General features: G+C 35.6%; 1 protein-coding gene across 4 annotated transcripts in view; it reads left to right on the top strand.

Moving 5' to 3' along the window:
* KIF2A (kinesin family member 2A) overlaps positions 1–13468 on the top strand; it is a 102097-nt gene that overhangs the window by 57396 nt on the left and 31233 nt on the right. For all 4 annotated transcript variants that reach the window (XM_027863460.1, XM_027863458.1, XM_027863457.1 and 1 more), the window contains 3 exons: positions 6492–6587; positions 9575–9629; positions 11083–11245. In XM_027863460.1, the coding sequence (XP_027719261.1) occupies positions 6492–6587; positions 9575–9629; positions 11083–11245 (314 nt within the window). The remainder of the gene's footprint in view (positions 1–6491; positions 6588–9574; positions 9630–11082; positions 11246–13468) is intronic.

The following is a 13468-nucleotide window of genomic DNA, read 5'->3' as shown; positions in this document are numbered from 1 at the left end:
CACCTTCCAATTTTATAGCAAACCGCAAGTTACTCTTTGGGTTTAACTTTTCAGCAAGTTTAGAACTACTCAACTATACTATCCTATAGCTCACATCCTTTCATCTTAAAAACAAATAAACAAATAGACAGCATGAGACTATTGAATTATTTGCTAAAAAACTTTAATGTAATAATAGCTGGTATTTACACAGCACTTAAAGGTTTACAAAGTATTTTATTTTTATTATATTTTTTGCTGATCAAATCACCCTTTTGCCATATAGCTCCTTCACCTACTCTCCCCATATTACAGCACAGAGAGGTTAAATAATAAACAGGTAAATTAGCCTAGGAGAATGTGAAGCTACTTATATTGGTCTTAAATGTGAGAAAAGGAAATTATCTTTGTCTGTTTTGGTCTAGTCTTAACAAAGTCATGCTGGCTTCTCATGATTACTATTGTCTTTTCTAGATTCTCACCATTTTTTAAATGGTACCTTTTAGAATTTTGTCAGTAATTTAAGTCAAGATCACTCTCTCTTGCTGGCAGATTCTGTTCTCCTCCCTTAAAAAAAAATTGAGATGGCATTTGTCATTTTCCAGTCCTATCCTCTCTTGTCCTCCATGATCTTTTAGAGGTCACTGTCTTCATGTTCTTTTATTAAACAAGCATTTGGTTCAACTAGAGGCAGCCAAGTGGTAGAGTGGATAGAGCACAGGGCCTGGAATCAAGAAGACCTAAGTTCTAATTCAGCCTCAGATACTTACTACCTGTGTGATTGTCAAGTTGCTTAACCTATTTGTCTCAGTTTCCTCAGCTGTAAAATGGAGATAATAATAGTACCTACTCCCAGAGTTGTTGTGAGGATCAAGAAGTAGGCATTTAATAAATGCTTATTTCTTTCCTTCCTGTACCAGATAACTTGAATTCATTAAAGGGCGGTCAGGTACTCTCTTACTATCAGCTTTCTTGGGTATCAACTCCCTATTAGCAATTTTTGTTTTTTCCTTTCCAGTCCAAAGATCATTTTTCTTGACAGAAGAAATAAAATAATAAAACAACATTGCCTGCTCTCCATCAAGAGTTATCATCTTGTCTATCTTGACCATCAGTTCTCTTTTATTTGTAATCTTTCTCTTTCCTCCCCAGTGTAGTTTCTTTTAAAAATTCTTTTTTGTTATTAGTTTTCTTCACAAGCTTCAGTTAATTCTGAACTTTAGCATTCTTAATATTGCTTTTGTGTTTATCTTTTACCTACTTTTGCTTCCATCTACTCTACATGTCTTCAAAAACATCTAAGCTGGTTGTTGAATTCTGGTTCTCTTTCAGTCTTCAGTTTCATTCGTGAAAGATTTTCACTTCTTCAGGTTTGACTTTCTCTGTAAAATTTGACTATTCTTACTGTGAAAATGAATCCTTTGAAATTTACTCTAAGATTATGTCCAGCTTCTCCTCTATCAACAATTCTAAGATGGGTTAATCACTCCGTCGTCTCCCTGACCCTAAGCAAGATTCTCATGACTTCCACTGCAGAAATGAGCTCCTTCTTCCTTGGTGGTGAGAATCAAATCCAGAACAGAAGTTTTCCTCCAGTAGTTTGTCCACTGTTTGAGGAATGAAATTATTAAGGCAAGTAAGAAAATTTTAGTAGCTCTCCTTGAAGGCAAAGAGCTCCAACAGATCTCCAAATAATTGAAGTCCACAACTACTATCCCAGACTTGTGTTCTGTTTCTTGAATTCTTCAATATTTCTCACTTCTGTTTCCATTATAACCTGAATACTCTCCTTGTTTACCACCTCTAGTTCCTAGATTTTCTTTGAACTAACATACAAACTTTAAACAGCCCTAAGATTTTAAGGGGAGCAGCTAGATGACTCAGTGGATAGAGCCCTGGGCCTGGAGTCAGGAAACGAGTTCAAATCTTGTCTCAGAAACTAGCTTTGTGACCTTAGGTGAGTCAGTTAACCTCTGTTTGCTTAGGAGACGGCTAGGTAGCTCAGTGGTTAGAGCACTGGGTCTGGAGTTAAGACCTGAGTTCAAATGTGACCTCAGACACTTGCCAGCCGTGTGACCCTGGGCAAGTCACTTAATCTGTTTGCCTTAATCCATTGGAGAAGGAAATGACAAATCACTCCAGCATCTTTGCCAAGAAAACCCCATTGACAGTATGGTCCATGTGGTCAGGGAGTCAGACACAACAGAATGACTGAACAACAAGACTTTTAGGATACCCTGTTCATCTTAATATATAGCAGTACTCCCTGTAGGTCTCCCTTCCCTTCCCCACCTTTTTTTTCTTTCCCTGTCCTTTTGAATGTTTACATTTCCAAAGCCATGATGCAGTCAGGGGTCACATCATAACAAGTATTACTGACAATTATGAAGCCAAATTTGCCCCATTTCTTTAGGATTTCTTGGTCACCTTACTTGGTAGTGATATTTGGGTTATTTGTGTAGAGATGTTGGGAGACCATGAGTTTTGTTGCTGACTTTTTTCTTAAATTTTTTCTCCCGTCAGTTTTTGAGTGGTTTTATTGCTACTCTATGTTGTACTTGTAGTATCTGATCAGATGATTTTACATATGCACTTTACTTCTTCCTGCTTTAAAGTCATTTGGGGGTGGGGGAGGGGTAATACACAGAGAGATAGAATTAGAATTTCATTTTGTTTGGACACAGCAGATACTTTACAATAGACATGCAAACAAATCCCTTAAGTACATTCCCCAGGAAAGCGATTTCATTATCAATTACAGAAAATTTATGTTCTTTAATTTTGTCAATATAGTATGATACTAAATTTAACCAGGTATATAACCAAAGTTGGTTACTTTCTTGATTTACATTGTTGCAGTCATTGTGTGTATAGTTTTCTTCCATCTGCTTACCTTTTTTTTATTATTATTATTATTATTCATTCATTTATTTGTTTTGGTGGGAGGCAATCAGGGTTAAGTGACTGAGGCTGGATTTGAACTCAGGTCCTCCTGACTTGAAGGCTGGAGCTCTATCCACTGTGCCACCTAGCTACCCCTTCCATCTGTTTTCTTCAGTCTGCATCACTCCTACAGAGTTGTCTGGAATTTGTTCAGCCATTCTAAAGTTAGCGTGTCCATATTTTGTTTCCAGAATTTTATTATCACAAGTAAGACTGTTGTGCATACTTTAAGTACCTGTGTCTTTCTTGATATCATTCCCTAGTATATGATCCATGGATTGAAGTCATTGGATCAAAGGGTAAGAACACTTTAGTAACTCTTCTTGCATGATTTCAAATTGTTTTCCAGACCAGTTGAATCAATTCACAGCTTTAGCAGTGAATTAGCATGCTTGCCTCTTCCCGTGTCCCCTACAGTGTTGAGTTTTTCTATATTTCGGTATCTTTGCAATCTTGTGGGGTTGTTTTACTTTGTATTTCTCTGAATTTTTAGCAGTTTAGAACATATTTTTCAGGTGGTTGATGTTAGCTTGCTTTTGTCTTTTGAAAACCATTCATCTTCTTTTACCTGTCAATTATGGATTGGCTCTTAGTCTTTTATAGTTGTGCTGATTCTATATAGAATTTTGGATGTCAGACAAATCAAAAATGCTTAATGCAAAGGCTTTTCTTTTTTTCCCCCCTCAATCCCAAATATTTTCCTCTGATTACAGCAGCATTTATTTCATCTGTGAAAACTTTTTAATTTTACACGATAAATCCTGTCTTTTTTTCTCGGGACAAAATCACTCATTTTGTATGTATTTTCATATGTACGTATTGTCTCTTTTTATAGAATGTAATCTCATTGAGGGCATGAGCTGTTTCTTTTTTTTTTTTCTTAATCTGAAGAGTGATTCAAATCCAGGCCTTTTTGACTCCAAGTCCATTAATCTGTCCGCTACAGTCAACTACTTAAATTCCGCTGAAAGAAACAACACATTAACATTTAAATATAGACAAAATAAGTTATTTTGGAGGGAAGGGGGAGCAGCTGGGGGATAGAAAAGAATCAGAAAGGTCTTACGTAAAACAAATCATTTGAGCTAATCTTTCAAGAAAACTAGAGATTGTAAGAAGTAATAGGGAGGAATGCATTCTAATGGGGGAGGAATGCATTCTAATGGGAGCAGAATGTACTAGGGAAAAAAATTGAAATTGAAGTCAGAGGACCTGGATTCAAATCCTGGCTTTGATGATTTAAAGATGTGATAGGAGCAGTTATCTACCAAATTCCCTGTCTTGTAAAAATGGACTCTGTTTTTTTCCAAAATGTAGTGAAGATACTTGATTGGCTCAGGGGACTAAGAAAGCAGCATGACCAGAAAGAGTCAATGGCCCTCATACTTGGTATATGTCTGATTGCTATATGAGTCACCATACCCTGCTGACTATAAATGTTTCCCTAGGAGATAAGGGGAGTCATGACTACCTGAACCAATGCTATATCTTGATAAGAATCCTTTCCATGCTATTCCTTTCTTAAATCTGAACAACCAAACTGGCCTGAATCAGGTAGCTTATAGGACCTAGGTTGAATCACACAATCTCTGGTTTTCAATCCCTCATCTGTAAAACCAAGTAGTAGGATTAGATTATGTGTTATAGTCCCATCTGACTCAAAAATCCTATGATATAATGTAATCTGATACCCATAGCATTTAAATGCTTACTATTTAAAAGGCATTATTATTAGGTTCTGAAGATACAAAGAAAAAGTAAAGAAACAGTCCTGCCCTCAAAGAACTTAGATTCTCCAAGAGGTATACCCTGTGTAAATAGAAAAGGTATACATGGTAAACTGAAGAGAATGAGAGTGCCTTCTTCTCCAAGTGGGCATATAAGCTGAACCATGAAGGAAGATAGGAATTCTAAGAGGGAAAGATGTAGAGAAAGAACCTCGAACCTTCCAAAGGCATAGAGCAAGAGATGGAATGGCAAGATCAGGGAACAGCAAGTAGGCCTAATTTAAGTTGGCATGTAGAATGCATGAAGCTAAGTCATGTCCAGTACACCTAGAAAGGCAGTCTGAGGTCAGACTTTATAGGACTTTCAATGTCAAACAGAGGATTCTATATTTTACCTTGGGAGCAGTAAAGAACCAGTGAAGCATTTTTTCATCATGATTCCTTTGAAATTGCCTTGGATCCTCATATTGCTGAGAATAGCTAAGTCATTCACAGTTGATTTATTGTACAATGTTGCTGTTACTGTGTACAGTGTTCTCCTGATTCTGCTATGAGGACCTTCTTAAAGAGGACAGAACTTGATCCTTTAAAGATGAAGTAGTGCCTTGGCCTCATAGTTGTTATTAGGTGAAGTAACACCCAGTACATTCAGAGATGGGGGATGAGCCTCTGCTGAGTGATACCGAGGTATCTATTTGCTAACCTTCTAACATCTGAGAAGTCTGTTGTCTTTTTCAAAGAACGTATCCAATTTGTTACAGAATTTCCTCAAAATTGTGCAACTGGAATGACCATTACCCATCTCAAGTGATTTCACATGGGTACAAATGATACCTAGATCTTATTGCTAAAGATTACAAAGTATTGGGCAAGAAACCGAAGACCTTGGAGACACAAATGGCCTTTTCATCACTGCCGCCAAAGGCTTCAGAAAAGACCTGGGAAGTAAACAACTAGTTAAGAAGGTTTGAGAACCAGAAACAATGAGGATTGGAACACGCCGAACAAGAGCTGGTTATAACATATTTGCCTACAGTCCTATAAATCTAGTCAAAAGGAACAAAAAAAAATAGAATTCCTGGAAAACTATGTAGCTTTAGATCATCTTATACTTTAATACCGTATTATATTCCGAATGTACTCCAAATGGATAGGCATTCTAAATATAAAAAGGTCATAGTATTAATAAAAAAAAATAAAAAACAGGGAAGGGAGGAGGGGATTTCATAACCAAAGGAAAGGAAAAAAAATCTATTGGGAAGCATTTATTAAATATATACTATATGCCAGACATTGTGCTAAGTGCTTTGTGGTTTACAAAGTACTTTTCTCACAACAGCCCTATGGAGTAGTAGTAGAAGTAGTAGTATCCCAGTCTTATGCATGAGGAAACTCAATAGAAGAAGTTAAACAGAGTTATCCAGTTAATACATTCTAGAGCTAAGTAAGAATTGAACCCAAATCATCTCCATTCCAGTGCTTTTTCTACTATATGAAGGATTGCTTTGAAATGAGACATGGGTGACTCCAGGGAGTCCTGTGAAAGATATGAGCAATTGAGGAAAATTTTTACCTTAAGCTGAATATATACATAATATACACATGCACATGATATACACATATTTATGTGGAGAAACAGAAATAATAGTAGAAACACTGCACCTACTGGTTATATTTAGAGGTATTTCTTGATCACAATTCAGCCTGAACTCAAACTGGTTAAGGTTTTGTTTCCCTATAACTAAATCTGTAGAACCACTAACTTGACTTCCTTTTTCAAACTAGACAGAAGCAATAAATATAACACTGTAGTTAATGAACTTCTATTTTTTCAACTTATAGGATGTTGATGCTACAAACCCAAATTATGAAATCATGTGTATGATCAGAGACTTTAGAGGAAGCTTGGATTATAGACCACTTACAACAGCAGATCCTGTAAGTTTACTTGATTGTAATTACTAATGGGCTTATTTAAATATGTGCATATGTAACTTGTAGTTGCCATTAATTTTTTAATTTTTAAGTTCATGAATATAGTGCTCATTAAATTAATATGTTCATTTTTTTTCTTCCCTCGTTTTCTTTTCTCTTCCATGTTTAAAAGAAGAGCAGGAACACTATTTCCCCACGTAATTTTTAGTTTTCTTCCAACTTGAAATAATAACCACCGCAGTGCCAGTGGACTTCTCTTTCCTTGCCAGGCCAGATAAACAGTTAAATTATAATGAGTGTAGGGGGAAGTAATGGAGTGACAGTAGTGGGTGAGATGTATAAGGAAGAAGTAATTAGAATTTAGTCCTCTATGTGTGTGTCTGATGTCCACTTACTTCTCTTCCCTTACCAGTCACCCTTAATATTTTTCTCGCTACTTGTCATGTGCTTGATGTTGTAAGCCTTTTATGCCTGTTAATGTATTTTCATTTAATTTGGGTGCTTAATTAACGTTTTGTTTTAGTAAATGGAGGTGAAAATTGAATTATTAATGAAGGATACAGAGGGTGGCAGGAGACGTGGACTCAGTTAATCAAGCAGTTCTCTTCAGTCTCTACCAGTCTCACTGTTTTATAGTGAAAATATCAGAACAAAAAGGGAGATAATTCTGTCACCAACATTGGTACTTATTCAAAAGAATCCAGCTGAACACCTAATTTGAAAATATGTGTTTGTGGGATTATGAAACATGTATTTTGTATTGGACTAACATACAGGAAGAAAAGTAAGTATGCCAGAGCTTAGTGGTATCTAATTTGATACATACATTATTGATCCCTGTATTTTTAGGACTTTCTCTCCATATATATCAATACTGTATCAAACATCTTTAAGATAATCATTATAATCAAAAGGAAATAATTGCATTAATTAATTAAATATATTAACCACATGAATGGAGCTTTCTAAAGGATCCTGTTACTTTAAAAAGTTAAAAACTAAGGAGGTTAGGTTCTGTACTAGGTTAGGGGTAGCAACCTGAATTCAGGAGAAAACAGCTAATATAGTAAAGTGGAGGTCTTTAATTGGAGCAAGTGGACTGTAGTTCTGGGTGTCACACAACAAGTACTGGAGTACCCAAGGAGAGGGCTGGGAACAGGGTTTATATAGGGTGCTAAGGCTGAGGGAATGGCTAGGCTGTAGATGGGAGGGGTTAGGGGCAACTCACTGTTTCACCAGATAAGTTGTTTTGCATAATGAGCAAAAAGTTCATGGATAAAGCTTGGAAATCTCTGGAAGGAAGAGTTTGGGACATTTGCAAAATTAGTCAGAGACTGAGAGGGGTAATGTCTGGTCTGACTCAGGCAATTCATGGGTCTGGGAATGGGACACGGTCAGATTCAGTCATCTGAGTTTGACGGGCAATTTTGAGTAAGAGAATAATATGATAAAACTGATGTTTTAAAAACATTAATCTGGCAGTGATATTACAATATGCTTTGGAGTTTTAAGACCAGTAAGTTAGGAGGCTCTTATAGAAATCCAAAGTGTTTTTTAAAAATTGGAAATGTTTTGTCATTGAAAGATAACTGTTCTCTATGTAAAAAACAAGAGGTAAGAAGATATGGGCATTCCTTTACAATTTTTCTGAATTAGATATAGGATTGGTAACATTTGCCTTGGAAAATAATGGTTAAGAGTAGAAGAGACAAGACCAAATTATAGGTCTGTGTGTTGTAGTGGAAAGCACAATGGGCTTAGAGTCCAGAAAAGACAGTTTTTTAACTAACCATGACTTGAGCAAGTCTCTTCATGTTTCTGAGCTGCAATTTCCTCACATAGTGCAGAGATTTGAACTCCTATGTTCTGTATCATCTCTTGACCCTGTCAGTCCAACAACTCACATAGTACTTTGCAGTCTACAGAGCTTCTTCCTCATTGTCCTGTAAGGTAGAAAATACAAGTATTCCCATTTTACAGAATAGTAACCTGAGAGTGAATGTTAGGTTGGCTCCCCCTGGATTATGCAACTACTAAATTATATAATTTGTTGTAAGATTTGAGTCCAGGTTTTCTGATTCTCTGTCCAGTGTTTTTTCCATTATACTGTGTTGCCTCTTGAAAGAAGGAATTGATGGTGACAGAATGGAGACAGCAGGTGTAGATAATTTTTTAAAGTAGTTTAGTAGTTGAAAGTAAGAATTATAATTTCAAGGGATTAGCAAGTTAAAAAGGAAGAGTTTCCCTCCTTGCTGTATTATATCAGAAGGCTGTTTCATGTGAACTCATGTGAGTCCCTATGGAGTCAAGGGTTAGAATCTAGGAAAGTGGTGAACGAGTTTGCTTCAGATAAAACAAGCTGGTCTTAATTTATCTTGGATTAGAGACAAAGTGAAATGGATGGTTATAGAGACCAAAATATATAAGAATAAGAGATGAGAGAGTTCACAGTGGATAGCTTCTGTCATCTCATGAAAGAAGAGGTAAGGTTAGCTGCTGAGTGGGGGAGTGGAAAGAGGGATTAGAATTGAGAGTCTGAAGAGAATGGAAAAAGTTTAGAAGTCACTGATCATGAAATTGAGTGTCTCATTCAATGAACTGCAACCACTTCCCCAATATAATTTTGCATACATCTTTGCTATTTCAAAAAGTTTTCATTTTCACTTAGATTTAGGTTATCGTATGTCTTTCTGAACATCAGGTAAGACACAGACCCTTAAATGAACCAAATGGTAAAATGTGCAATGCAGTTCTCCACAGAGCTGTTTTTCAGGTTTGTAGTTTAAGATGAGGTTCTTTCTGTCATACACATAGAGCCATTTATGTGCTCTAACATATAAATGTGTAGTGTGCTTTATTTTTAAGTTTACAACTACTTTTTTTAATGCTTAGTACAAATTTCCAAAAATCTACAGGAGTTCTAGATTGCTTTAAAATGTTCTACCTACCACATCATAAAATAATCATTATTGAAATTATTTTTCTTACAGATTGATGAACACAGAATATGTGTTTGTGTAAGGAAACGACCACTCAATAAAAAAGGTAATGCAATCTTACAGAAGATCTATTTTGTCTTGTTTTGCTAGTGTTACTAATTCATTTGTCAGACAAAAAACTCTGAATGGCTTTCTTTTGTGTGTTCTTAACCTTAAAATGTAAAATGTGAAATAAGTATATATATATGTGTATGTATGTATACACGTGTGTGTGTATGTATGTATACGGAGAGAGAGAAGAGAATATTTAAAAAGTCTAAATGGTAAAGGCATGATACTACAAAGGTGGTTTTATTGTCCTCCTACCAGGGATCCCCATTCTGAATTCTTCCATCCTTAGCAACAGCGTTTTAAAATCATAGACTCATAAGAGCCTCGGAGTTGGAAGACATGTTTAAGGTCATCTAGTCTAGCCTCCCACCAAATGTTTTCCTTCTGAGTTTTAAAAAGTTCTTTATGATGGAGCTGTGACAGAACAAAATCATAATTGTACTTGGGGTTATTTCTGAAAGGCCTCACCTCCCTGCCACGTAGGAAGGCTCTCCTCCGTAGAAGGCAGACATCTGAGAAAGAGACCCTCTCCCCCTGCTGCCTTTCTGTTTGTCATTGTGCATTGAAAATCAAAATACCGCAGTGCTGTATGCTCTTCTCAAACTCTAGTAGATGATTTTGATTTATTGTTGCTCCACAATCTAAATTCTTAAAAGGCTCAAAAATAAGCCATCCTAGTTAAATTAGTAACAGCACTTCCTTCTCTCAAAATATATTAAATATTCTCCCTTCTGAAATAGAGAAGGTCCTTATTAGTAGTATCCACTATTTCAATCTCCACAGTCAGGATGCAGTATTTTGTTTTTGTCTAGCTTTGCTATTTCATTGGTATAGGGAATTTCCTTCTGAAAACTCTTACTCTGCCCAATGAGAATCTGTACCTACTGGATAATTTGTAGTGTTAAATGGTTGCCTAGGCTATCTGTTTATTACACTCTTCTGCCTTCCTAGAACTTCTCCCTTCAGGTTCTGTAGGTCAGTCTGCTGGGACGGCACAGAGAGTATCAGAGAACTTTGAGTTGGAACGAACTACCGTCTACTTTCCCTTCAGACTTTTGAAGCTGTCTGCTATATCCCACATTAATCTTCCCTTTTCCAGGCTAAACCCTTGAAATTAACATAGAACTATTAAACGATGCTCTGATCATTTAACTTTTTTACTTACCCATATTTCCCCATCTTAACCACAAAAAAGATCGTAAGTGTCAAATGCCTTACTGAAATTGACTCTTGATATTTGCTCAAATTAAGCCCTTAACTTGACCTTCATAGTGTGTAGTCTATGACTACTTTCAGTATTCTATTTGATTTATTTTTGAAGATTTTTGTGATACTTTTCTTTCTAAGTCCTTAGTGTTTAAAACAGTTATCAACTTTTTTGTATTTCATGGTTGAATGTGTCCAATGAAAGTGACTGAATACTGTTTTATTTCATTTACTCTTTTTAGAGACGGTAATGAAAGACCTTGATGTAATCACAATCCCGAGTAAAGATGTTGTGATGGTACATGAACCAAAACAAAAAGTGGACTTAACAAGGTACCTAGAAAACCAAACGTTTCGTTTTGATTATGCCTTTGACGATTCAGCTCCTAATGAAATGGTTTATAGGTATGTAAATGCTTTTTTTGTGAATTTGTTTTTTATTTTTATTATTGGTGTTTATTTTTACCTTAAAAGATACATTTCTTCTTGCAGATTTCTTAATTGGTCTATTAAATTTTCTAATTCTGTCCTGAGTTTTAAGTATAAAATAGAACTACCATACAAGTGCAAACAAAAGTACTTTTTTGTTTTTGATGAAACCTTGGATCCAAAGTCTGCCTAGTTTAGTGTACAATCAGATTTTAAAGCATATTCTGTTATCCTTCATGATGTAAACTTCAGAAAGTTAAGGATGTATCCCAGGTATTCTTTCTTCCAATGAATAATAATCTATTAGTGAGTAATCTTTCAGTCATCTATGATTTTATCTAGTAACCTGAATTTAAAAATAATAATAATAGCTAGCATTTACATAATGCTTTAAGGTATATATAGCACCTACCTCAAAGAGTTGTTGTGAGGATCAAATGAGTGTGTGTATATACATATATATTATATCACATAGGTAATATAATATAGGTACACACATATATGTGCACACATACACACACAATCATTTGATCCTCACAGCAACCACCTCAAGTTAGGTGCTATTATAATTCCTTTTGCAGAGGAGGAAACTGAGGCTTAGTCAAGTGACTTTCCCTATATCATAGAACTGATAAGTATGTAAGCCAAGTCTTCCCAACTCCAGGTCCAGCACTATCCACTGTGCCACCTAGATGTTTTAAAATGCTTTGTGTAGTCCTTTAAAATTTATAGAGTGCTTTACTAAATTGTCATTTAATACTTACAAGATGAGAAAATTGAGATAGCCTTTGTGTATAGGCTCTTTTATCACTTCTGTTTCTTAAGATCCTTAGCTGTCAGTTTCACCTCAGATGCCACAACCTGCAGGAAGCATTTTCTGACATCCCTCTCCCTTCTTACTATCCTTAAGGATAGTGTTTATCTATGTACATATTATATCTTTTTCACTAACAGCTAAGCTCCATTAGGACTAGGACTAATTTTTCTTTTGTCCTTATATCTCTAGCTTCTAGCATGGTACTCCACATATAGATGGTGAGATGGATGGATAGATAGGTGGATAGAGAGATATAGGTAGATAGATATCCTTAATATAGTTTGTACATACTTTTTTGCATGATGTCTCTCCCCTTAGACTGTGTGCTCCTTTAGAGCAGTGTGTGGGGTTTTGTTTGTTTGTTTATTTGTTTGTTTTTGGCCTTTATATTCCTGGCCCTTAAGTACATAAGGACATGGTAGTTACATAGTAAATGTTGCTGGTGGGATTTGAAACTACAAGTTTTTCCTGACTTCAGCCATTTTCGTAAGAGTATTTATTTTCAGTATGTATTGCCCCTTCAGATAAAAGTACCCTAAACCTAAACTACTTTTAGTTGACTTAAACCTAGGTCTTGAAAGCTTTAAGGGCTGGCACTTCAAATTTCCTAGATGTTGTAAAAAATTGTTATTTGCCCTGATTATGTTCTTCATGATTTTTCAGATATTTATCATAACTTCCTCTTAGTCTTCATCTTTTCAAGATGAAGGATTATAAATTCTTTGATCAGTCTTCCTGAAAAGGTTCTCTAGACGATTTAGTTCTTTTTTGTATCTTCTGTACTTGTTATGACAGTCGAAGAAATATGACATGGTTCTGATGCTAGCAGCCTGGGTTTTTACAAGTCTCATGATTTAAATTTTATTTTTATAGTCCACTTGATGAAGAACTTTTTGTTGACCTTTTTGACAGAAACAGTACAGAAATAATCTGTATTAATTGATGTCTTCTTCTAAGTCAAAAGCAGTAACTCAGAGCTTGTCATCTTAGACATATAGTTGGTATTTTTTGATGTAAAAACATTTTATCTATTTGCCCAGATTGAAGCTCATAGCCTGATTTTCTGTTCACTCACCTAACCTTGTCAGAGTTGTTATTCACTCTACCTTGCCATTTGTAGTGATTTGATCCTTCTTCTATTAAAACCTTTCCCTCTTTTATCCTTTTTTTCTTTTTAACTTAGTTATTCACATTCTCTTTTGGTCTCTTCCAAAAGAACAAGCTATAAGCCTTGTATGTTATTGTCACATAGCCATCATTTCTTTGCTGTACTTCTTATTTCTAAAAAATTTTAGTTTGGATTCCTGGTATAGAAACTCTTGCCGCCATTACAGATAAGCAGAATTATAGATAACTTACTGTCTTAGAGTTGTCTGAGATTC

This window comes from Vombatus ursinus, unplaced genomic scaffold (genome assembly GCF_900497805.2).
Source record: "Vombatus ursinus unplaced genomic scaffold, bare-nosed wombat genome assembly UNPS02014772.1, whole genome shotgun sequence".
NCBI lineage: Eukaryota > Metazoa > Chordata > Mammalia > Diprotodontia > Vombatidae > Vombatus > Vombatus ursinus.
Note: the sequence above shows the minus strand (reverse complement) of the source record. Positions and strands in the feature narration are given on the sequence as shown.